Raw genomic sequence first — 26,727 nt, 5'->3', positions numbered from 1 at the left:
TTTTGAAAACACAGTTTATATACAGCCCTGGAGAGTGAAAAACAACAAAAAACCAAAACTGATCTTCATAAGATCCAATAGGGCAGATTGGTAACAAACAATAATCAATTTTACAACAGATTGATGAGTTACTACAGTTCTAAGTGTGTCAAAATAATAATAATAATAGGGTACATGAGTGCATGTAGCAGGGGACCTGACCCAGTTTCAGGCCAAGGAAGGCATCCTGAAGGAAGTGGCATTTAAGCTAAGACCTGTGGTACATCAAAATCTCATTCTTAGATGACATAAACCATTAAGATCATCCATCTAAACCCATGGCTTTAATGCCCCGTTCACCTCAAACCCTTCTGGCTTTAATTATACCCGCAATCTGAATCTTCCTAAAAGACGAGTGTATGCTGATCCCTGCCACAAGCCCTCCAGCTCGCTTGGTACTTTTACCTCTAGTTCTGCATCCAAATGAAATAAATTAGGCATTTTCTGAGCCACTAACAAAAATAAATGAGGTATAATGGTAACAAACCAAGCCCCAGACTCTAACACAGTTGGTCTGTGAACATCTGAGATAACATTTTCTTACATGGAAAGCAAAGAAATTCAGTATATCTCTGAGATCTCTGACAAACATGAAAAAAAGGATGAGGTGGGGAAGGAGACCATATATACCTTTAGCTTTCTTGGTTGCAAAATGGCGAACTGGTACTGCTGGGTAGGCTGAGTATTGCCTATAGTCATATTGTCTTCCATTCACCGTCTTCATGGAAATTTCTGAAACAGGTCTGGTCAAAGCAGCAAGGTAACTTCGAAAGGCAGGGTGCAGCAGGCGAAAGCATCTTATTCCTAAGTCCATGATGGAAGAGAATCCTCAGAAGCAACCACTAAAAAGAATAAGACAAAAAGACCTAAGTAAGCTGGGCAGTGGTGGCGCACACCTTTAATCCCAGCATTCAGAAGGCAGAGGCAGGCAGATCTCTGGGTTTGAGGCCAGCCTGGCCTACAGAGAGAGAATTCCAGGACAGCCAGGGCCATGCAGACAAAGTGTCCCAGGAGGGGGAGGGGGATTTCAGTAGAAGAAAAGCCACAGCAACTTACAAAATGAATTTATGTCAACTGCCAAAAAACTCCTCAAACTAAGCCATGACCTTGGCTCTGTGCATACATTATCCCCAACCTTCCTCCCAGGGAGAAGGATTATCCTCACTTTACAGGATGAAGAGACTGACGCTCAGTCTTAAGTGACCCACCCAGTCTGTAGAGTTCTTCCAGTGCATCTAAATGCCTGCTCAGCAAATGTGCCGCAGTCTAAATCTGTAATGATGCTAATTAAACCCTTATATGAGCAAAAGCACAAAATCTTGACAGAGCTTAAGAGGAAGGGCCGAGTACTAGAAGGGGAGTTTAAGTAAGAAAAAACATTTTAATAGGCATTAAATGACTACAAAACACACATGGCGGCATTAAATTAAAATTTTCTTTGGTTCCGTATGCACTGATTACCAATTAGAGTGCACTTTAATTTGAGTCTGAAGCATGAGTGAGGATTGAGGTCTTCCGGGGTCTAGAACTGGGAAATGCTACCATCTACTGAGTTAACACAAGTTATACACACTTCTGAGGTCTTTGACTATACAAAGATGCTCTTGCTTCCTCTGAGACAGAGCACAGTCCTAGCTAACAATATAACACTGAGAACTTCTGCCAAGAATCTGGCTATTAGCTAAAAATTAAGAACAATTAGTATCAAGTGTCTGGAAGCACTGTCTTTGAAAATCACACGTTAAGAAACAACTGCTAAAATGTTGATGCAGCACAGTGGAGAAAACAAGAGCAGGCATTCTGCAGCAGAAACATAAACCCAAGACCAGATCCACCGCTGAGTAAACACCCTCGGGAATCTCTGCCTCTTCACTCTCTTCTGTAAAACGGGACTGGTACTTATTTTCTTCAAGTTGGGAATGAGGATAGGCAGGTAAAACACTTGGTTTAGTGACTACTCGATGACAGGGACACAAAAAAGAATGTTTATTGATAGCTATCAGCTTTCCTTAGGGTCAGATATGAGGAAGACACTTGCACAGATGTCAGGCCTGATGTGTAAAGTGACCTAGATTCAGTCAGACATGGATATAAATTTCTGCCTGGGGCAATTCATCCTTTCCCTATCGATGAGAAGTATAAAAGCCTCATTTTAAAATGAAACATTGAGTACATATAAAACATACACATACCTATAAAACATCCAGCTACCTGGAATATGCTAACTGCTCAGGATGTGTGACTATCATTACTATTGTGACTTCTTTTTTAATACAAAAATGAGTAACACATAATGCCATGTGTGGTGAGGCCTGCCTATAATCCTAGCAGTTAGGAGGTAAAACAGGAGGAGGAGGAGGAACTCAAGGTCAGGCTCAGTTATACAGCAAGCTAGAGGCTAGCTTAAGCTAGATGAGATCCTGTGTTAAAAAGCAAGCCAAAAAGAAAACACATGAATAATACAAAAGCAAACAATTTCTCTTGACGGAATTTTTGACAGCAACTTATGGTGCATATCTGCAATCAGCCTGTGTAGGCTCTACAAACACGGGCCTGGGCTGCTGGCTTTACTCCTGTCAATAATGCCACAGATAAAGCACTATAGTCCCCATTTTGTACATGTTAGAACTGAGGCTCAGAGAGATTAAGTGTCCAAGATATGGAACAGTCAAATACTATTAAGAACTGTTCACAAAAGTTTGGCTCTGAGTGACACTTCTAAATCTTAAGTTTCTACCTAATATAGCCAATGTCCAACTCACATTTATACCCAAATATGGGTATATAATAATGTGCTGGTTTTTTTTTTTTTTTAATTGACAGGGTCTCAATCTGGCTGCAGTGTGTATGACAGGTTTCCTGGAGTTCCTGTTGTGGGCCATAATACCAATCCACAAGCCAACAGGAAACTGAAATGGGTTAGAAATAAACAACCTTTGACAGAAAATGCAGCACCAAAAAGCAGACCCAATACCAGTGAGCCGGAAGACAGTTCTATAAATAAACCACATTGCTGGAATACTTGAGACATACGTTTCATTGCACAGAAGCCAGGAAATTTCACAGTGGAAGTTCAATAAAGCAGTCCTTTGGGTCTTTAACCTTAGGAACATGGTCAGTTCAGCACATATGAAGGACTAAAACTGAAGGAGAAACTTATGAGAGTTCTAGCATGTTCCAATAACAATAACCCACTCACAGGAGAACCTGTTTCTCCACTTACATACTTGAGGAGGTCAGTCCTCAGCAACAACTTTCACATCTTTTTTTTTTTTCATTTTAAATGATGAATATTTTAGTAATACTTTTTATTGACTCTTTACAAGTTTCATACATTTATAAATCTATATTCTGGCCTGTCCAATGCTGCAGCAACCCCTTTCCAACCAGCTGTGTATAGATATACAACATACATTTCTTTCTTTCTTATTTATTTATTTATTTTTGTTTTAGGAGACAGAGTTTCTCTGTGTAGTCTTGGCCATCCTGAAACTTAGTCAATAACCAGGCTGGCCTTGAACTCAGACAATCTGTTTGCCTCTGCCTCCTGAGTGCTGGGATTAAAGGCATGTATCACACCCAACCTCAATCCCCTGCTAGGAATGTTCTCCCTTTATTTCATTACCATTCATTTTTCTTTACCATCACTCGGTTAAGCACAAGGTCATTGGCTACTTCTTCCAACTAAACTGGTCGGTCACATCTCCTAAAATGCAGCTTTCATGCCCAATACTTTCAGCACAGTAAACAGTTTTTAATGATAAAAGTAAATATATGTATAATGACTTGATCCTTGTCTAAGTATATCCATATGACTGTTGGCACTCCATGACAGTTCTAGTAGACGAATCTACCTACTAATCTACTTGCTTACTACTGTACCCTGTACTCAGTATAGTACAAAAACATAGACATCACACAAATGTGGCAAGTGTGGTAACGGACTTTCAAAGATTAAATCCTTGCCCAATGTCAAAATGCTGGCATCAGAGTTGGAATCTACACCTCTGATGGCAGGTCCTGGGATCTATTTCTCAACACTGCTTCCATTATCCCTTAGATTTCCAATTCTTTGCTTGGAACAGGGTGTGCTTCTTTTCAAATTCAGTATCATGTAAAGAAAGGTATTTGGAATATCTGACTCAATACAACATCCAAATGTACTTGGCACAAGGCAAAGGAGGAATAATAAAAATCTAACAAATGGACAAAAGGCTTTACCTAAAGACTAAAAGACCTGGATTCCAGTATCCCCACCTCATCAATCCCTATCACATACAACTCTGGAATTCACAACCACCTATATTCAAAGAGCATGGATCACAGCTCTACCACAGATGAGAACTATAGCAAATCATTTCTCCTACTTTGGTTTTGTATCTGCTGCCATTAACTGAAGGAATCAAATCAAGTTTCCTGACTTTCCAACTAGGAGTTCTCCAAGATTCTGGGAAACGCAATGGAATGTGGTCAAAAGAGAAAGCACTGTGTATCCGATCCACAATCTGTGGTAGAGCCACACCCTCGACCTTTCAGGGGAAGAGATGAAGACCCTTATGGAGGAAGATCTCAGTAGAGGTTGAACCCTCGAACACTACAGAAAATATAAAGGCCAAGATCCAGCATAAGGAAGGAATTCCTTCTGCTCAGCAGAGGCTGATCTTTGCTGGCAAGCAGCTGGAAGATGGCCGTACTTTGTCTGACTGCTAACTTTCAAAAAGAGCCCACTCTTCCTCCTGTGCTGAGACTTCATGGTGGTCCTGAGAAAAGGATAAAGTCTTACAACACTGCCAAGAATAATATAAGAGAAAGAAGGTTAAGTTGGCTGTGCTTAAACTATAAAGTGGATGAAAATGGCAAAATCAGTCAACTTCATCGAGTGTCCTTCTAATCAACATGGGGCTGGAATGTTCATGGCTAGTCACTTTGACAGACATAACTGTGGCGAGTGTTGCCTGACTTATTGCTTCAACAATCTAGAAGACAAGTAGCTGTGTATGAATTAATAAAACACAGGAATGGGAAGAAGAAAAAAAAAAAGCACCAAACTTTGAGATGGCCTAGGCAAGAGTCCTGCTTCTAGTGCTTCCTAAGTATGTGTTCTTAATCTGTAAAATTTGCTAGAGTCACGGGAATGTGAAGCACCATCGAAATGACAACTGTTTGCCCACAGGACGGCAGAATGATGATTTTTAAAGCCCCAGGCGTTCGACTCAGGCCTGGATGGAATTCAAACTCCATCACTTGGGAGCCGCGCGACCTTGGTAAAGACAGCACTTGAGTTTTTGTTTCTTCATCACCGGGAATAATTACACCTCCGCGTGTAGGGCTGTTTGGAAAAGGCATTATTCCTGTCAGGTGACGTCTTAAACATCAGGAACTATTTACCAAGTTCCCTGGCAAGGCTCTAAATGTCCGCTGAGTGACACGAGCCCCGCCCCAGCCTTGAGAGCATAGAAGTTCCGCCCCCGGGCCTTAAGGTCGAGCCGAATTCTGCTGAACCAGTCACGGGTGGTGTCCTAGCCCCACGAGGTCCCTCCGAGGTCCTAGAAAAAGTGTCACCGGCACCTAGATCCCGCCCACTCTTGAGAGCCCCCCTCGAGGCCACTCACCAGCTACAGCGGGATTATAGGGAAACACACGCGGCCCAGCGGAGGCGGAGGTACGGGCGTCATGACGTCACGGGCCGGCGCGGCGGCGCAGGCGTAGCGCATCACGGGCGGCCGGGCGGCGAGCGGTGTTTCGGCAGAAGTAACCTCACGTCCCTGGCTCGGACCCCAGCGTCGGAGACTGCTTTTGGGGCATGAGCTGAGGGCACAGCTCCGAAGCTAGCGGGTGAGTACCTGAAAATCAGCGCCATCCTGGCCGCGAGGCCTTGGCGAAGACTGCCCTCACCCGCAGGCTTCTAGGCCCCGCCCCGGATTGTCCTGTCTCTGGCCGGAAATAACAATCCCATTAGTGACTTCGCTGCCAGGAATCGGGGAAACCCTGGTTGCTGGCCTGACCCCGTGGTTAGCGTGTAGGAATAAGCGTCCCCAGTCCCCTCCTGACTTCTAGAGTTGATACAGCTCAGCTGGGAGGAGTAGATTGGCATTTTGTGAACTTGTTATTCTAAGGAGTTGTCGCCTTTGCAACCCCCCAAAAGACTTGATATCGTCACATACTAATTAGACTTTACTATTTCTCAAATATTCATGGGCCGAGCTGTAAGTATATTCTTATTTAAAATGACCACGTGATGTAGGAATAATTGTCTCCCTCTCTGGAAAGAAGAGTATTGACCTTGTTTCATTCATTCTCAGAAAATAGTGCCAACTTTGAGTCAGGCAGTGTACTATATACTGAGCATAGAACCATGATCAAGGCCCTATGCTGTGAGAGCTTTTATTATTTTAGAGACATAGGCAAAAAGTAAATAACCCATTGTATTCACATTATTTGGAAAGGGGGAAAGTGGCAGGGGTAGAGAATGTGAGAAAGATACCTAAGGGGTTTCTGGAGGCACAGTAATTGGAAAAGTTGATTTTGAGTCCAGGTCTCTCTAGCCTCATGTCTTATATTCTTCCTATTGAAACATAGCCTCTGGCTTTTTTTAAGTATCTTTTGGTATTACAATTGCTTTTAGACATGAGAACATCAGAAGTTGTAGCATTCAAATCCAGCTTTCTCAGTCTAAAGTAGTGCAACCCCCAGTCACATCACGCTTCTCAGTGCTGGATGAGTTCTCAGCATGGTTCTAAAGGCTTTAGGAGTAGAACGTGGCAGAGCCACATACCTCAATGAGATACTGTCCACATACGGGAACTAAACTGGAGTTGTTAAATGATAGTATCTGTCTCGGTGTCTATCATTAATTACTTCAATGTTTTGCCTTTTCTTCTTTTTTAAATTTCTCTCGCCCTTTCAAAAATCTCTGAGAATGGGGAGTATTTTGTACAAGGCTGAGCTTGAAGCACTTCTAGATACAGAAGATACATGTTTTGGTTTGGGTTTTTTTTGTTTGTTTGTTTGGTTGGTTGGTTGGTCGGTTGGTTGGGGTTTTTTTGTCTTTGTTGTTTTTCTAGCAGGAAGGTCTGTAGTCCGGTATAGGCAACTATCTTTCCTGTCCCTTTATCTTTTCTTTATCATATTGTATATTTACTAAAATCTCATTTTTCATCTATAAACTCATTTTTTGTAGCAACTTTAATAAGAAAAGCAGGGTTTATCTTTACAGATCTTCTAGGTTTATTTACTCTGTGTGTATGAGCCTTTTGCCTGCATCTATGTATGTGCAGAACATATATGCAGTGACTGCAAAAGTCAGAAGAAGTTGTTTCATCTCCTGGAACTGGAGGTAGTGAGCCACCAAGTGGGTGCTGGGAACTGAACCCCTGGGTCCTCTGCAAGAGCAACATGGCCTCTTAACTGCTGAGTCATCTCTCCAGCCCCTCAAAGTTTTCTTTGAAACAAAGAAACTGGGCCAGCAAGATGGCTTAGCCAGTAAATGTGCTTCCCGTTTAACCCAGTCAGCTTGAGTTCAATCCCTAGGACCCAAGTAACAGTGAAGAAAGAGCGAATCAACTCTTGAAAGTTGTCTTCTGACCACTGTTTCTGCTACATGATAGCACAGCCCACTCCCCTACCGCATGATCATAAAGTACATAAGAACAAGGAAAGTTAGGTACCAAGAAAAATAACTTCCAGTAGAAATGAAACAATTTAACACAGAGTCTTCTGGCTCCAGGCTCTTTGCTCTTTTCATTACGGCCTCCATCACAGTTGTTATTCTCCTTTCTGTGAGGTGAGGTGCTTCAGGAATGAAGAGTAGTCATAGTTTATCACTCTGGAATATTTCTGAGAAGCATGGTTCTAAAAGGCTTTAGGAGTAGAACTTGGCAGAGCTATGGACCTTAGTGAGCTGCTGTCCTCATAAGGGAACTACCCTGAAGAGTTGCTGAATGACTTGCGAAACTTACACAAAGAAAGCAGATGGTGAACTGTAATAACTAAGTAGAATGATCTCTTGTTATTACCAAAACAGAAAACTTGATCAATAGCTAATATATATTGACTACTTACTGTTGTTAAATACAGTGATTTTTTTTAATGTATTAATCTTCACAACTGTCCTGTAAAATAAGAATGGTTGCCTCTAATTTTACATTTGAGGAAATTGAGGCCTGTAGATTTGAGATGATTAACTAAGTCACACAGCCTGCTTTCAGATCCAGCCCTAACTCCAGAATCTGTGCTCCTGTTTGTGTGCCCCTCCTCACTTTACTTGTATTGCTCCAAGAAGAACAGGAAGTAAGCTGTTCTTCCATGCCTGTTCCCTTCAACGCCATCAAGACTGGCTCCGCCCCCCCCCTTTTTTTTTTCTGGAGTATTATGTGGTGATAGAGCCTTTGGCCTCCTGCATCAGTCAGGAAGACTTAAGACTCTCCACACAACAGTACCTCTTTATCCTAAAAGGTAACTCTGGCTGCCAGAAGGGCTGTCCCAAGGGAACTGGTCCAGGGCCCCGGTTGGGGAATAACAGGCCTTTACAAGACTGCCCAGAGAGCATGCTTCCTTGGATATATATTTGGATTGCATGTGAAGTCTCGTGTTCACAAAAAATTGTTTTGTTCTCCTGCCTGAATATTCACATTGCCTTTAGTATTTCTTAGAGATTGATGGAAGCAGAAACCAAAACTCTTCCCCTGGAGAATGCATCCATCCTTTCAGAGGGCTCTCTACAAGAAGGACACCGATTATGGATTGGCAACCTGGACCCCAAGATCACAGAGTAAGTCCAGTTGCCATGTGCAGAGAGATTGAGTATCTGCTGTGGATGCCCAGGAGACTTTTCAGAGCAGTGGCATCATCTTGATCCCTTCATTTGTGTTGGAATTTTTCTCTAAAGGAGACATGATACTGTTCTTAGCCTGTTCCCATTTTTCATACACCTGTGAGGACCCAACTTTGGTTTCCTTCAAGCATAAGCCTCTTTCTTCCTAGTCAACAAAGAGTGGGACTCTTTGCCAACTGTTCAACTCTGTTCCCTGCGTTTCTAGAGAATTGTTGTAGAACCAACCTGAGGTATATTTTGTCTCCGAAATGGAGGAACAAGAAATAGTCTTGGGATCTTTAAGACTAAACATATGGACCCCACTTGACTGATGGCAATGAGCAGCCACAGAACCATCGAAAGTGAGTGGGAAGGGACCTTGGAGATCACCCTCATGCCTTTGCTCTTCACTCATTTACTACGTGTTCCAATACCTGTTGGGGGCCCAGCACCATGTTGAGCAGTTTAAACAGGTTCCATGGGTCGTGATCACTTGGGGATCTCTGACACCATCAACTCTCTTTCTCTACAGTAAAGGAAATGAGGCTCTAAGAGGCAGAATTACCTTGCCCAAGACTACATTACTAATTGAATTCAGATTTCCACTTGTTCCATCAGACCCAGTACAGTGAAAAGGAGTGTCTTGGCAGAGAATTACTAGGTCAGTGGGGGCAGGAGGGGTGAGGATGCTGGTGCTGGCTGGTGGCAGAATAGTGAGGGGTGAGTAGACTGTCTACGTGGAATCAGTACTTAAAGCAATCATGGAATAAACCAGCAATCCTAAAATTATTCCTGGAGTAGGCTAAGTAAACACAAGGCTGTGAGAGAGGAACCCTCTCATTTGAGTCTGAGATGAGATGAGGTATATTTAAGGATTGGGGATAGGAAAGAGGAAAAGAGTTGTAATTTTATGTCACAACACAGAATTTCGCTCCTAAGCCCGCACAGATAAATCAGATAAATGTAGATAAATCAAATCAGATAAATGTAGATACCGTTGGGTATAAATTACAGTGCTACTGAAGATAGGTTGTTTTCATGTCATGTCACTGTGGTCATGGGAACACTGGAGTGTGGACTGTGTTTATTACCGTCCTCTCTTCACATCAGCTTTTCCATCATCTAAAACGCAGGCTATAAGGGCATGTTCCCCAGAGTGGTTTCCATTCCCACTGCTCCTTGTCAAAATGGAAATCTAAAGTGTGGAAACAGTGTCACTTGTGTTGGCCATAGTTCTCTGTGATGAGGCTCCTGGGCTGCTCCCGTCCTGCTGCTTGTCACAGGGGCTCACAGGGCATCTGCCCTGGGGCTGATGTCAGAATGAGCATATGAGTGTGTTCCGGAATTACATCTTTAGCAGGAACATTGATTAGATACAGACTTTCCCATGTTTGAGTCAAAGGCAGATATTAAACACCAGCTGTATGTCAGGCTAAAAGTGCTGTGCTGTACCTGTAGTATCCCTATTTCTGTAATGTCAAAACAATTTTCTCTATTTTCCTTGTATGATTTCCTTACCTTGTCTCGAACAAACCGATTTGTTACATCATTTTAAACAGCTGCCAATCCAAGCTTATGGCATTCACCTGAAAGCTTAGTGTCACTTTGCTAAATTTCATGAATCTTGTGGAAACATTATTTCCTTCAAGTTGCTCAAATACCTGAACTTTTAGATCCTCAAAGGGCAGAAAATAGTGAACCTAGTTAAGTAATGAACACAGTCGCTCCCCGGCATTGAAGGAGTGTGAACACGTGCCATTGTGTTGTCAGTTAAATCCAAACCTCTGATCTTCTGATGACTTGTAAGGGAAGTTTGCAGAATGTCTTCCAGTTTTTCTAATTAAGCTTACCAACCAAACTGCTGCCACTTTGTGCTATTTTCTCTTTCATATGCCTGTATCCCAGCTCCTTAGCCTTATTTCTTAATGTCTTTCAGAAGTTGCTTTGAGTGTTTGTCCTTTAACAACACATTCTCTTGCTTCTTTTCGGGAAACGGCCAGGACTTGTTATAAGGGTATCTGATACAATTGTAGGGGTGGTTTTTTGCTTTTGTTATTTTATACACACAGCTTTTTTTTTTTTTTTTTTTTTTTTTTTTTGGCTACATATATGTCTGGTGCATCACGTGTATGTCTAGTTCCCTGGGAAAACAGAAGAGAGCAGCAGATCTTCTGGAGGAAATACAGTTACAGATGTCATGAGCAACCATGTAAATGCTGAGAGTGAAACCCAGGTCCTCTGGAAGAACATCCAGTGTCTGAACCAGTAGGCAATGTCCAGCCTTGATGGTAGTTTTTCAAACAGCATTTGAACAATGCAGTCTGTCATTCATTTTCCCCACATTTATTTTGTCATTAGTTCTGGTTGATCTTTGTGTATCTGTGTCTTTTGGTTATTAATCTGGGTTCTTCTTAAGTTATACTAGGACATCTTTCAGTCTCTTTTCAAGAATATGACAGTCTGGCACTCAAACATTATGTATGCTCTTTGTGATCATGGTGATTCCTTACACACAGTTCAGCTACATAAACGCTTGGATCCTGTTCTTCCGTGTTAGATATCTGAGCCTACATGAATAATTAAAATACAACCACTACCAAATATTGCTATATTGTAAGATTGAGCTTTTGTGAACATAGAGTGTCTTATCGTTGCTTGCTGTGTCACGACTATGCTGTATGCCAGAGGCATTCACCTGACTAAGTAGATCTTGGGGAAGTGATGGGCACTTGCTCCTACAGCAGTAGTCAAGTCTAAATCTCACTAATTCCCACTGTGTTCTAATTCCTCAACTTCTTTGTAACTCATGGGTTTGTAAAGTGAGAATGTTCAACTGAATAACAGAAACATTTCCTCTGACTAACACTCTATGAAGTCCTCTTATTTTACCACATAACAGCCTAGGTGAGTGGAACAGATTAGCCATCCTTTATAGGAAAGGGAAAGTTACACGAGTTGGCTCAGTCCACAGAGCAGTTTATGATAGCTCTAGTTTCTTCCTCCTAGTTAACTGTACCTTTATTCAGATGCTCTGGTAGTCAGGGTAACTGAATCATCATGACCTAAAGCATCCTGTTTTGAGTTTAAACATGTGGAAACTTCTAAATTACTGTGAGACCTGGACTATAAGCTTAGAACATTACCTTTAAATCTCAGCAGGGAAACCAAAAGGTTAGTATTTTAGATGTTGATTGACATTCTGTACTAAGTGCTGGCTTTCTTATTCAAATACTAAATGAGCTCTATAAAATAAGAAAGTAACTTGCATTGTATGTAAGTGAGAGAGAACATCAGTAGAAATTTTAATAGTGCCTTCTAAGCAGAGAGGGAACCATGAATGTATGTAAGTCAGGGTTAAGAAGGCTCCAAAAGGCCCAAAAGGACCATTTGGCCTAAGGCCAGGGTGAGTAGTAGATGGCAGTGAAGGCAGTTGGGTGGGTAGAGTCCTGCCAGGTGAAGATGGGCTCTTCAAACTGTATTCCGACAAGTGGAAGTTCATGTAGAAGTACCGAGCATTTTAACAAGAACCTGATACCAAAGCAATAATGTTTTAGTGGGGGATTCAGCTGCACACATGCAAGGTAGATTAGAAGGGCCAAGACTGAGGGTGCACCTTAGTTGGCAGATACTCACCTGTTGCCACTGTCACACAGGTAGGACAGTGAACTTGGAGATTGGTGGGTGAATCTGAGATGTGAAAAGTGGGATTGAAGAAAACTGGAGAGGAAAGATGATTCTGAAGGGTATTGCTATTTTGTTTTATAACACTAGGGCTCAAACTCAGTCTCAGCCCCAGAGAGGTCTTCCCTGGGGAATGTAAACACCTCAAGGCCTACTGACCCTGACCCTAGAGTAGTGGTGAAGAAGTCAGTTTGCAGCACAGACAGTCAACTTAAAGGCCAAGAAGTGGAGAGCCACCAGGTGCAAGTGTCCTTCTGGTGCTGACCTTTGGGGATTAACTGGGTAAACCAGGACTCACTGGAAGTAGATGCATAAGTCTGTAGCAGCAGTTTACTTTTTCTCTCTCAGCCCATTCCGTGTTCTTCCTTCATAGCCAGTGGTTTGCATGAAATGATGTTTGTTTGCTTACTTAAGTCTGAAACAGTAAAACATTTAGTAAGGTGTATAGCACAGGACAAATAGATTCTTCTCATAGTAATTTTTATACACTATAAAGAAAATTTTATCTAAAAACACTATATATTAAGTAAAAAAAAAAAAATCCTAAAAGTCATTTCATTGGCTCTCTGTTGCCTCTCTGTTTCCTGTAACCTCAAAGCAAAATGTCCTGTATACATATTTCTCATGATCTGTCCCTCCTCTCTACTCTCTTCAAGACTTTACTTTTCTCATTGCATTATGCTCACTCATACTAACTGCATTCAGATGTCCCCCTTTCTCAGGTTTTCCTACATTCCCCTCCCCTACCCCAGCAACCCCTTTGAGATTATGCATTTCCCCCTCTAACCAACATTGAGGACCTAGAAGACAATTTTATTCATCTAGAGGTCCGTGGCACATAGTAGGTATCTGTTTTAGCATTTGTTCAGGTGATTGCTTCTGTGCCACCAGGCAGGAAGGCTACTTTAATGACTCACGAGAAGAAGAAAGCACTGATTGGGTTACAGAAGCCTGTGAGGGACAAGTATACAATTCTCTCTCCCAAAGGCAGCAGGGTGCACATTTCATTAAGGGAAGCAGGCCGGCTGATGAGGACCGAGCTCCCGTACTCCAGCAGCAGATGAAAGTACTTGCAGATGTGGAAGCAAGAGGCTTCAGGCTTTTTTCACTATCTAAGCCTGCAGTCCCCATCTCCAGGAAGCAAAGTAGTAAACATTTCATTCCTTTTGTTTCAGTGTTCCGATAATTTCAAGAAATTATCAAACAAGAAAAGAAATCTTAGAGAAGTTGAAAGACACAGACCTAAGCAGATGTTCCTGGAATCTTAAGGTCACACTTCTCAGGCAGCATGTGTTTGTTAGCTTTACAATGAATAATCTGTTGGCATTTTTTTCCTGAGTAAATTAAAATTCATTTCCTAGGAAATGCCAATCGCGTTACCTTCCTGCTATTTAGCAGAACAGAGCTAATGAGAAGATAGCCGTGCCATGGTAGCCTTAAGTTTTGTTTTGACTTAAATGGATTTTACCCACCATTTTGTGGCATTGACATGGTGTGAAGGTTTGAATGGGTGTAGTAAGAGCAGGTGCGGCTATGAACTAAAGCCTGTATAGGAGACAGCCTTGCTGTAATCCAGTCCAGATAATCAAAAACAGGTTTGAGGTGTTTCCCAATTCTCCCCAAGAGTCCTGTATTCTCATTGGGTAATTGAGGTCTTCTGATGAGAGATAGTAATTAAGTACCAGGATGTGGTTGTTTACCATTTCAAAACTAGTTCAAGAACCAGATTACTATCCACAGTGGGGCTTGGGAACCTTTCATCTTATCCCAGTACTAGACCTGTATTGGATCTTTCCTGCAGTGATATCAGACACCTGACTAACTATGATGGACTTGCTTATTGATTACACATTAGTGTCAGATTTAGTGCAACATGTGATATATTTCCTATCTATGCTTCTCAAAAGAGACCTTGCTCAAGAATATACTTTTTGGTGTGTTTCTCCTAGAAAACAATGTGAATATAAATGTGCCTGTGAGGACTTTCCTGACTCCCCATGAGGTAGAATTCCGAGTAGTAACACATTTAGCATGTGGGCTGATACCTTTTTAGTATCAAGGGGACAGCATTGTTTAGAGAAAGCCTTGACTTCATTTGAATAGCTTAGAGGATGCCAGGAGGAAGGCCAGAGGAAAAGGAAATGGGAGAACTGTTGGTTTGTCTCACCCTTGCATCGGATGACAGGAAGTCAGAATGGCCACAGCAACCTGCTAAGGCCTCATCTGTCGGAACAACTCAAAAACCTTATAGAAACCAATGAGTGTTATAAGTGGGGTCCATAAGAAAGAGAAAAGCAGAATGGCAAAGCAATAGTTGGGGTGAACCTCTGCTGGGAATAAATTCCTTCCTTGACTCTCTTATTTGACCATACCCCAGAGTGTACAGTCTATTAGGGGAACTGCGGTTGGCTGATTCACAGAGCTGGCCAGTGTTCCCTACTTGGTGAGAGCAGCCTCAGTCTTGTCTGGCTTCCATGTTGTCCTAGTTTCCAGGCACATTTAAGTCCTGTGGAAGTGCCACTAACTGTGGTGTGGATCCTAGCAGAGTCCTTCTCAGTTTGTGGTTAATGATTAGCTACGAAGTCTAATAGCATAGCGAGCTGTTTTAGAACTGGCTTTTGTATGTGTGAATAGGGATGGTTTTGCAACTTTGTTTATTTTTGATACAGGGCAGGTTTGAGTGTGTGTGTTTCTGATGAAGTTACAGATACTCATAAAAGCTATTTCATTGCCAAGAAATTAAAAAATAAATAGATTGACACTATTTTTGAGTTTTGCTCCAAAAGAAAAACAAACAGTGCTTGTGTGCCAGACAGCTGTTTGTTAGGTGTGGTTTTGTTGTTCGGTATTTTGTGTTGGACAGATGCATAGGCATGACCGTTCTAGTTCCCATTCCAAATAGCAGCAAACAGTCCTGTTTCCCAAATAAACTAACAGCAGTTTGGAGGAAAGCATAGGGCATTGGCTAGGGAACTTTTTTTGCCTGAGATAAATTACCTCCATCTTTTATCTTGCATTTGAGGCTGAGCAGCCAGCAGCATTCCCTGAGTGAACTCATGGCTCTTCTGTCTCCACAGATACCACCTCCTCAAGCTCCTCCAGAAGTTTGGCAAGGTGAAGCAGTTTGACTTCCTCTTCCACAAGTCGGGTGCTTTGGAGGGCCAGCCCCGAGGGTACTGTTTCGTTAACTTTGAAACTAAGCAGGTAATTAAACTCCCTCTGCCTCTTCTAGTCTGCACTCTGTCATAATCCATTCTGTATCTCTTGACCACCAGACTGCATGAGCAGGAGTCACGTCTGGTTATTCTCTGTGTGCCTCGCACTGAGCTAAAGGCTTCGTCCTTCCACCAGTGAATTTAAGTAGTACAGCTTACACGAACATCCTCTCCCTGAGTTCAAGAGAGTTATAGTCTCTTGAGTTACAGATTCAGTGAGACTCCGCCACAAAAAACAAGGTGCTAAGCAGTGGAAGAGTGCATTGAACGTTGACCTTACCACTGCATGTGCACATGCATGGGCCCACACACACTACTCATGTGCATATAAAATTTATATACACATAGGCAAATTGTTTATCTCAGTCTCAAAAGTTTTGTATAAATTTTATTTGTGTGATGTTGAGATTAAACCCAAGGCCAATACATCTGCTCCCTTTTTTTTTTTCCTTTGAGACAACCTCGTTATGTAATCCCTTACAGAGTGAAGAATTCACAGAATGCCTGCTTCTGCCTCCCTCAGTGCTGGGATTAAAGCCATGCTTCATCATGCCTGTCTGAACCCAGGGTTTAATACATGCTGGCTAGATAAGTACCACTGAGATAACCCTGCTCAATAACACATGCTGATCTTCAGAAACCTGTATTACAGATTTGTATGTTTCACGTGTGTCTTGGAGTACAGTTCAAAAGTAAGCATCAGGTGCTGCATGGGATGGTGACACTTGTAATCCCAGCACTCAGGAAGCAGATGCAGGTGGGATCTCTGAATTTGAAGCCAGCCTGGTCTTATATAGTTAGTTCCAGTCCAGCCAAGGCTATATAGTGAGGCTCTGTCTCACAAAAAGAAAAAAAAATTCTAAGTTCTGGAGACTGCATATTATTATATGGGTTTATGTTACCTGAACCCCAATTGATAGTTATTTGAATCACTAGCAGTGACTGACTGTATAAACATTATAGAGTGGGTATCATTATAGCTCTAACTATGTAGAGTGAATGGTATCACCAAAAGACATCACTTTTAGCCAGGCATAGTGGTGAGCTTTATCCCAGCGCTCAGGAGGCAGAGGCAGATGAATCTCTTGAGTTTAAGGCCAGTCTGGTCTATAGAGTGAGTACCAGGACAGTCAGGGCTACATGGAGAAACCCTGTCTCCAAAAAAAAAAAAAAAAAAAAAAAAAAAAAAAAAAAAAAAAAAAAAAAAAAGAGGCAAAGGCATAATCTTCCTTACTGTAGTTGCCGCACTGGGCATGGTTGTACGTGACTGTAAATCTAACCCTGGGGAGGCTCAAAGACTGAGAGCTGGAGGGCAGCCTGGACGACAGAGTAAGGAAAGAAAGACAGAGCTGCCAGAAGTGATGTGTCAGAGAGCTCTAAGATTTCACAAGGTTATCATTTGTCCTCACCAGTGCTCAAAGTTTTCTATTTCCTCTCATTTTTTGCAGATATCATAAGCAACAAATGAAATATTGTTACTTTAATTGTCCGTTCCTTTTTGGAAGCAATTAAAGGATGTTCATATGATAACCATTTTAAGTGTTTTTCCTTGATAGAGTGAGTGATGAGGATTCTTGCCGACAACTAAAACCAGAGGTCATGGTAGGGACACTTGTTTATTTAAAAACCCTGGACTCATAGTCACAAAACATGCTTTATATTCCAGCATTTTTTATTCTATTTTTTAAACTTTGATCAAGTTTCTTTCGGCCTCAGTTTTATCTCAAAATGGAGAAAGAGGTTCTCTTTTGCAATTTGAGGAGACTATGAGGATATGTAAGTATACATGTGACAGTACTATTGGCATTTAGTATTAAATTTGTGAACTTTGAAACAATATACAGAGATGGCAGTTGTTCTTTTAGAACATTTATCTCTTGTTGGCCTCTACTGCTGCTGATACTTTAGAGCTAAGAGAACATTAAGAACACTGTAATTCTGCAGATGAAAAAGCATGTGTCCTGCATGTGTCTAGCACTCTGTATGCTATGGTGGGTCATTCTTACAGCCTGACACACAGTGGGTAGTGAGTAAATGTCTGTGGATGGCTGCTGAGGCTGAGACTCACTGCTGGTACCAGAGTGCTGTGCTGATGTGTAGTCAGCCTCAGCCTCAACACTCCCTGTTGTTAACAGTCTTCCTTTTGGGCCTTTTCACCCTACTACACTTGAGTTACACTCAGTTGAATGCCTCGTGGATACCAGTGGTTTGTCAGGATGGGAAAGCACAGCCATGTTTGCTGAAGTGGCTTCTCAAGCTTTAGGCATTCTTTTTAACCTTGTTGCTGCTCTATCTGATCAGGAAAGGGTCAGGAGAGTTTGTGCTCTGAAAACCAGGTGCATAAGTTGACTCACACAGATACCTTGTTCAGTCTCTTGGATTAGCCCGGCTTTTTTTCTAGCCTGATTTCTTTCTTATCCTTGAAGCTATAGTCAAGGATATGGCTCCATAGCTCCTGAGTGAGCACAGGTTCGTGATGTAGTGTGCATACCAGTGAAAGCATGTGTGTAGAAAGGTAGCACCTGAGAGGACAGTGCTGTCAGTTCACACAGGAAGTGCCTCCTCTGTGCCTCCCTCTTTTCATGCCCTCTGAAGACTCACAGCCACCCCAGGGGAACAAGTAGTAGTCACCATATTTTACATCTGACATATGCAGAAACTTCCTGCCAAACGCTGTACTGCCGACAGATGACAGAGGATTTGAAATTTCATTTCATTTCTATAATTTGAGATGTTATTGTTTTATCATTCAAAATTATAAGCCAAGTTGAATTATAAGCCAAGTTACCAAAAACAATTTGGTTTGAAACCCAGCTATCAAAACTTCCTGAGGCCCTATGAGAATACAGATAACTAATACGCATTTGAGTTTCTGACTGACTCTTGTCCTGTCTTGGATAGGAGGCAGAACAAGCCATCCAGTGTCTCAATGGCAAGCTGGCACTGTCTAAGAAGCTGGTTGTACGGTGGGCCCACGCTCAAGTCAAGGTAAGTCTAAGGGAGACAGACGGCAGATCACCTCATCCTGGCTGCGTCCCTGAAGAGCCCCCAGCTCTCCATTCCATCCACTGTCTGCCACTGCCATGCTTTGCTCTCCTGTGCTGGCATTTACCAGGTGTCTTGCCAGACTTTTCTTTTGAAAGCTTCTCGAGAGGAAGTAAGTTCCTTCATTGTTCCTCTGCACATGCTCACAGGTCCTGCTTTGATTGATTTTTGCACTCGACTGATGTATATACTGAGACCTCCCTTTTTTTTTTTTTTTTTTTTAAATGGGAATTGTTCTTGGGAGGGGGGAAAATATTTTAAAAACTTGTCACTATAGACATTAGAAGACTTTTCCCAGCCTCACATCTCTAAGGAGAGTTTATGTGTGTTTATTCTAAACTCTTGGGAAGTAGGTAGGTTCTTTGTGCTTAAAGCACTGCAGTCCATCTCCTGCAGAGGTTGGGAGAATGACTAGAGTGTGGCTTTGTGGAACTTTGCAGGGTTTGCGTGTCTTCAGGACTTGAAAAGTGGCACACTGCCCTGTCCATTTATAGTTGGTCTCCTGGGGAGAGGTACTGTAAAACTGTGGCCATTTTTTAAGGTATTGTAGCCACACTGTGGGGGCACACACTTCTAATCTCAGTACTTAGAAGGCAGAGGCAGGTGGATTTCTGTGAGTTGGAGGCCAGCTTGGTCTATAGGGCAAATTCCAGGACACCTTGGACTACAAAAAGAAACTGTTTTAAAAAAAAACAGACCAAACAAACAAAAAGGAATTCTGTTCCAGCTGGCACACGGGTGGTAAGACGTGTGAACTCTAACAGTCCTCGGAGACAACCCTCGCTGCAAACCTGCCAGCAGACAGATTTGCAGCTGTCAGAGCTGGAGCTTCTGCTCTTAGCTAGATGAACCCAGGTTCTGATGTGAGGCATGCTGCCTGCTTCCCAGCACACTTCCCCCTTATAAAAAATGGAACTCCGAGTAAACTGACATCTGAACAGTGTATCCCTGCTAAGAAGTGGTTGTGTAAGCTGTGAGACCCGTGCGCATCTCACGTCATGATGTGCCAGGCACCCTTCTGTCTAAGACACAGACTTACCGAATGCTTTTACTCAGAATGAAACTGAGGTTCATTTGCCAAACTGTCTCATGGGCTTGTGTTCCATGCTGCATCTCATGAAGAGGCAAGCAGGGAGATCACCTTCACCCTGTCTTTCATATGAAATCTCTACCTTGTGCTTCCTTTCTGACCAAAGACTCAGGATTGCTCTTCAGTACCACACTTACTTTTCACAACAAGCATGTAATTATCTGGTATCAAATTCAACTCCTTTCCTATGTAATGTTTTCTGTATCCGCTACTGAATGTTGTTACCACTCCTCTTCTCCACTCAGGCCTATTAAGAGTTGAGTGTTAGGCTTGGTACTTTGCAGAATCTAACAGAATTTTAAAGTGTTTTAAATAAAACAAATACTGTACGAGGCATTGTATGGCAGTTTTAAGAATGTAAGAGGGCAGCCCCCCCGTGCATTTGTGCCACCTGTGAATTTGAGCAATGAAATTCTTAGCTGGGAAATTCTTCCTCTCTCCCAAAAAAGACTAATGACTAGATACAAGCTTTTTCTTGACTTCTTTTTCTAGAAAATTTCTACAAATTTTTTGCATTAATATTAAATATAAAACAGACCTAAGATTGTCTAGAAATAGACTGGTGATAAACTAGATAGGATTGGCCTGTTTTAACTTGTGTAGTACTGTCAGAGCTTGTTCCTGCCTATGTGAAATAATTTACCCCTTTTTTTCACTTTCAGAGATATGATCATAACAAGAATGATAAGATCCTTCCCATCAGTCTTGAGCCATCCTCAAGCACTGAACCTGCTCAGTCTAACCTCAGGTAAGGCAACATCTGTAGGACTGTCACTGACCATTTGTAAATACTTTCTGTACAGTACAGTGAGTCTACAGGCTCTTAATGTAGAGTAGATCACAGATGTGTGGAGAGAGATACATTCAGTATATATTTCCTCTTTTTCTACACTCCTCCACCATGATCCAAAAGTACCACCATTTATAGAATTCATTCACTGAAGAAAGAACAGATTTAGTGGTCACACACTGCTCCGTGAGATAAATCACACACAGCCCTTACCCTGAAAACAAGCATTCTAATGAGACGTCCTCGGTCCCTGGTGTTTTCATTATATACTAATTCCTCCCTGACCATGGACTCTCTTATGTTTGCAGACGTTTTATTCTCTGTATCCTTGCAGCAACTATAATAGTTTTGTTCCAGTTTGTATGGATTGTCAGCTGCTTCTCTGGAGTTAATTCAAACCAGGGCCACTAAGAGTTGAGTGGAGAAGGAGAGTTTAGTGGGTGGTTGAACAGAAGCAGTTGTGTGTGTGTGTGTGTGTGTGTGTGTGTGTGTGTGTGTGTGTGTGTGGTGCGGGGTTTGGTTGGTTTTTGTTTTTCTTTCTTTGCACTGTAGCTTAGGGAAAATTGTTAACAACAACAGTAACAGTAGTCAGGATCTATTGAACCTTCTACAGCAAGAGCTGTGCTAAGTACTTTATTTACAGTATATACTTTAATACCATAAAAAGCACTTCACATATGAAAAAACCGAAGTTTAGAAAAGTGAAATGCCACTGCTGAAACCATGCTGGTAGAAAGGTAACAGAACCAGAATTTAAAAACAGGCCTGATAGACCATCCTTGACTTACTACTTCAAAATACCCCAGGTTATACATGTCAAGATTCATAGTAAAGCCTGTTCAGGAGAGCAGAAGGTATGTGAGGAAAGACCCATGGATCGGAAGTCAACAGTTATACTCAATCTAGTGCAAGGTTATAAACTCTGTGATACCTATTTGGATGGAACACCAGACAGGAAGGAAACATGTGCTCCTTACAAGTGCTCTTTCCTGAAGCACACAGAGTTAAAAGCATCTCACTAAACTCCAGGGGGAGGGAGATGGTCTAGAGATTCAAAATAATTACGTAGAAAATAAATGTGATTTCTTCAGTCATTGAGAGCTCATATCCATGTATCATCATCCCATAAAATGTAAAGCTCCTTGGTCACAGATTGATCTCCAAGGAGATCTTCATACCTCTCCTATACCACTCTCTAACTTAGGCTCAGTGGTCTCCCTGCTAGAGTGAACATGGCTTTAACTTTCCCTCTGTACTCGCAGCTTGTTTACCACAGCCTGGTGTTTCCCATCTACTTCTAAATCAAGAGTCTTTCAGTCTTTATCTTTCTACTTATAACTGTGCTTCAGTAGAGGAGGGTATTTCCCTATGACTTGTGCAGATTGAGGTCTCACTGTCTCATTAATGGAAGAAAGACCAAAGTACATCTTTGTAGCACAATGTAATGCTCTTAGAAATACAGCGTAGGGCTACTTCTACTGATAGCATGAATTTCAAAAAATTGCATGTATTTGTGTGGTCCACATGATGTTTGGATACATACATACGGGGAAAGCATCTACCTTTTCCCATGCTTGACCCCTTCTTGTTGACTTAATTTTTAATTGGTTGCCCACAAAAATAATATGGTAATGCTCAACTGCTATATGCTGTTTGCACATCTCTAGAAGAACATGTGGATACTCCTTACACGCTAGAGACTGTTGACAGCATCAAGAATGAGAAATGGGGAATCTGTGAGGCAGCACACTGCCTCGAGTGCTTTGCACTTTGGTGCAGGGGCTGCAGTGGCCCCAGTCAGAAGTCAGTACCTCATGTCTTATGCAGCATCCCTTACTCTGTCCTGTCTGTGTCTGCAGAGCTATACAACTTCATCTCTGATGCACAGGGGAAAATAAAGACCTTTTGACAAAGAAACAGGTTGAATCCTAATCCCACAGTTTATTAGCCTTCTGAACCCTGGGCACATTTATGCCCCTTTGTATTTATCCCATAAAATCCTGAAGGTAACCCTTATTGGGTTATTATGAGGACTAGAAGCAATAAAGTCCTGACAGTGGTGATTGTCTGGCTCATTGCAACCTATTTGTTAACAAAAAGAAACTCGATTCCCAGCACCTACATGGTGGCTCGTAACTATCTGTGACTCCAGTTCTAGGGGATCTGATGCCTTCTTCTAGACTCTGGGGGTACCAGACACATACATGCAGGCCAAACATTGACATAAAATAAAAGTTTTCTTTTTTTTTGAGAGAAAAAAAGACATGATCCAATCTCTTAAAAAATAATAATCATAATCATATTACTCGGTGGTTGAAAAGGTATGGTAGTGTGTATTAGTTAATAACATGGGCCTTTGAGCCAGTTTGTATCCACATCTCACCTCTCACTCACAAGCCATTTAACGTTTGCAAAATAAGAAATAGAACCTACGGGCCGGGCGGTGGTGGCGCACGCCTTTAATCCCAGCACTTGGGAGGCAGAGGCAGGCAGATTTCTGAGTTCGAGGCCAGCTTGGTCTACAGAGTGAGTTCCAGGACAGCCAGGACTACACAGAGAAACCCTGTCTCGAAAAACCAAAAAAAAAATAAATAAATAAATAAATAGAACCTACCTTTAACACCATTGTCAGTTCTGTCTTTTGTTTACTTTCTGACAAGCACTGAGATACTGCCTAAAGTCTGTCTCAAGATATGTAAGGGCATATGACATGCAAAACTGTACCTGAGCTTACTTTATAAAAATATAAATGGTTTTCAGGCTTCATTTTTCTCATTTCATGTTTATAATTTTACGTCATGTTGCTTCCCTAACACACATCAGCATAAGAAGGGGAGAGATGCAAGCATTTTCTGAATATACCTTGGTCCACTCTGACCCTCTGCTGTGCTTTTTCCAGTGTCACTGCAAAGATAAAAGCCATTGAAGCAAAGCTGAAAATGATGGCAGAAAATCCTGATGCAGAGTACCCAGCAGCGCCTGTTTATTCCTACTTTAAACCTCCTGATAAAAAAAGGACTACTCCTTACTCCAGAACAGCCTGGAAGTCTCGAAGATGATGGTCTTGAATTACCAGAGCAGCAGAAGCAAATGGTCTCCACGTCTGAAGTCCTTCGCCTCTGTACTTTGTAGATGTGAATGGTACTACCAACAGGGCGCAGTCTCTCGTTAGGGCCGGTGACATAATGTGTTTGGGTATTCATATGGATGTGTCTTCCCTGAACTATGTGTGGAATTGAGCCTCATCCAGAATAAATAGGAATGTATCCAACTGTGATTTAAACACTGAGATGCTCTAACTGGCTGCTTTGTTTGGATTTGTAACTCCAGAAACACAGTGTGCCAGAGAGAAAAACAAGCATACAAAGTTGTTATTTAAATCAGGAAACTAAATTTATTAACATCCACCAAAAACTTTTAGCATTTTTATGTGTACACATCTCTTCAACATAAACAAAAAATAAGGGTGAGGGTGGGAAGTGAGAGACATTTTCAGTCATTTTTTAGAACTGTTTGAGAATGTACCGTGGAAATCTTTCAGTTGGACTAAAAAGAATTCTTGGCAAAAAGCAGCTGACCCCATGAGTGAATGTTGTCGCAATCTGTTTAAGGATTATGCTTATTATTTCCAAATCTCAGTTAGGGAAGTGTGCTGTATGTCTTAAAATTGTTTATGTCAACAAAGTGTAGAATCACATTTAACATTTTATACCACAACAAATACTCTATTTGGAAATCCAGCTTTTATCCTTTGGCGATCATGGTTTTGAATCTGAATGACCTTGCCTTCTATAATACCAAATGTTATTACTAACCTGGATTTTAATACACTTACTGCATGAGATTGTTTTATAGCATGAGATTGTTCTGGTTAGAATTGTATCATGATCAATCTAAGTAGAAAAGCAGAATTTCTTTGAAAACCTAAAGTTTACTGTTTTGGTCACTCTCAACCATTACTCTCTCCCAGTTGTATGGGGCTGAGTTTTGACCTTGTTGCAGCTGAGAAGGGAAGTGCAGTGAGCAGCAGGAGCCAGCAGCCAGTGCTCAGGCACCAAGAACGTAACAACCACACATGTTCTGTCCTTTCCGAAGACTGCACAGCTTAAAAATGAGTGTTATTCTGACAACATGCTTCTCTGCAGATATCTTTGTCTCTTTGGACATACTGAATATGGTAGAATAGAGACATACATAAACAGACAGCCTTGGGAATGTGTTTCTTCAGCTCAGTGCTGATCGCTTTGGTGCCAGGCCTGACAGACTGTTTCATTAGCAGCACTGTTCTTCACTGAGCAGATCATTGTCGCTCACCACAGGTGCCACCCATGATGGCTTGGGTTGTAGAGACTCAAGTCTTCCCGGGGTTAAGACACTTAACTTGACCTCTGGGGTTTCAGAATCCATCGAACTGCTTCAGAGGAATTCTTGCTGCTTTTCCCAAGGCCAGTCTTTTTAGCTCTCTTTAGATACTGAATAAGTCCCAGATTTATCAGTTGTGTGTATCTGTGATGCAGGAAACTCTCCTTCCACTTGGGAGCTGGTTCAGGGAAGTGGGAACACTGGCTCCCGTTTGTCTGGTGACTTCTTAGAATATAGAATTCACCATCTCATCCTTAAGTTCTCAAAGGGTTGTGGTGGAGCAGAATTTGATGCCAATAGCCTTCTATTTTTAATAGGAATCTAGAGAATACTTAGGATTATCTAGAGTTGTTTCTTTAGAATCTAGAACTATTTATTTGTATTTAAACAATGTCTATGATTTGTACCGATTCTTACCCCTCTATGTGAATAAACGCAAGACAGTATCTCTGTGGTCTTACGTCTTTCATCCACGGCCTGGATCACAGCTCTCTGGCAGACTCGTTCCATGTGATGTGCTACTTACAAGTGCCTTCTCTCCAGAAGGCTCCGCAGGCCAGGTCTCTTCATCCCTTTGCCTGCCTAGCCTTGCCACTAAAGGTGAGGAAGGGGACTAAGTGGTCTCCTGGCACAGGTGGCTGAAAGGAAAATGGGAGGTTGAAGTCCCTGCATGTATCATGAACATTCCTTCTAAGTACAAGTTTTCACAGAATGAATGGGCACATTGTAAATATTCTGAAAGGGTCTGATGAGAAGCTTCGAATTACAGGTGTTAACCCGGGCTATTAAGAGATCATCTGTACTTTGAAATTATTCTTTGGTTGCTATTTGTCAAAATCATCTCACTTTTAATTTTGACTTATTTGAGTGGAGAATTGATGGGAATACTTAGGTGGGAGTGGAGGGTTGATGGGAATACTAAGGCAGGAGGTGTGACAATTTCCTCAGACATGGCGTTAACTCTAACATGTTGGATTTCTGTGCTTGGCATCTCAGTGTTTGGAGGAAGGGTCACCTGAGGAGACATTACACAAAGCATGTTGTAGATCGGGAAAGCCCTGGTTTGATGAAGCCATGCATTCTACACCCCTGTCTGTTATTTATGAAAATGAGCAGATAATTTCCAAATCCATCCATACATCTCTGATTTTTATACTAGTATATAAAAGAACAAGGTATTCTTGCCTTATAAATTAAATGTTAAACATTTCTTGTGTGTCATCACTGTGTTCCTATTTTTGAACCCCACAAATTAGTCCTTTTTTTTTTTTTTTTTTCTTGCTATCTGGTCCATCTTCCAAACGCATCTTGGATCTGACTACCATTCACCCAACACTTCTGTTTTTGCTCTAGTCACAGCTATTGCAATGCCTTGCTAATCCTCCCACCCTTCCATCTCTAAAGTTGCCCCCCCTCGAGAGGATTTGAACTGAGGGAGTTGAACACAGGAATTTGCATGTACTAGACAAGTGCTCTTATCTGTGAACTACATACTTAGCCCCTTTCCTGTTTTTTCATTTTGAGAAAGGGTCTCATAACCCAGATAGGACTTGAACTTGCGTCTCAAACTTCAAGCAGCTGAACTAACAAATCTTGTCACAAGACCCAACAGCCTTTTTTAAAAAATTCTTTTGAAATGTCATTCTCAAGCTACATACAGTAGCATGTATCTGTAGTCGTAGATAGCTATTAG

The 26,727-nt window shown here is 41.8% G+C and overlaps 2 protein-coding genes and 1 pseudogene across 4 annotated transcripts in view; 2 read left to right on the top strand and 1 right to left on the bottom strand.

Annotated features, from left to right (window-relative positions):
- The window catches only part of Mrrf (mitochondrial ribosome recycling factor), a 55,283-nt gene extending 49,492 nt beyond the window's left edge, over positions 1-5,791 (bottom strand). For both annotated transcript variants that reach the window (XM_034494486.2, XM_034494487.2), the window contains exons 1-2: positions 5,652-5,791; positions 670-881 (exon numbers count right to left, since the gene is read on the bottom strand). In XM_034494486.2, coding sequence (XP_034350377.1) covers positions 670-853 — 184 coding nt within the window. In that variant the 5' untranslated portion in view covers positions 854-881; positions 5,652-5,791. The remainder of the gene's footprint in view (positions 1-669; positions 882-5,651) is intronic.
- On the top strand, positions 4,499-5,088 carry LOC117702850 (ubiquitin-ribosomal protein eS31 fusion protein pseudogene; annotated as a pseudogene).
- Rbm18 (RNA binding motif protein 18) lies at positions 5,729-25,480 on the top strand. Of its 2 annotated transcripts, none has more exons than XM_034494489.2 (6): positions 5,729-5,874; positions 8,681-8,809; positions 15,610-15,736; positions 18,649-18,735; positions 20,545-20,630; positions 23,572-25,480. In XM_034494489.2, exons 2-6 carry the CDS (start codon positions 8,697-8,699, stop codon positions 23,729-23,731), a joined length of 573 nt encoding a protein of 190 aa, XP_034350380.1. In that variant the 5' UTR covers positions 5,729-5,874; positions 8,681-8,696; the 3' UTR covers positions 23,732-25,480. The 2 variants fall into 2 exon arrangements, with proteins under 2 accessions (XP_034350380.1, XP_076784729.1); XM_076928614.1 differs by having other exon boundaries at positions 5,735-5,874; positions 8,691-8,809.
- The last annotated feature ends 1,247 nt before the right edge of the window (positions 25,481-26,727 follow it).

This window comes from Arvicanthis niloticus, chromosome 2 (genome assembly GCF_011762505.2).
Source record: "Arvicanthis niloticus isolate mArvNil1 chromosome 2, mArvNil1.pat.X, whole genome shotgun sequence".
Lineage (NCBI taxonomy): Eukaryota > Metazoa > Chordata > Mammalia > Rodentia > Muridae > Arvicanthis > Arvicanthis niloticus.
This window is presented reverse-complemented; position numbering and strand designations above follow the sequence as displayed.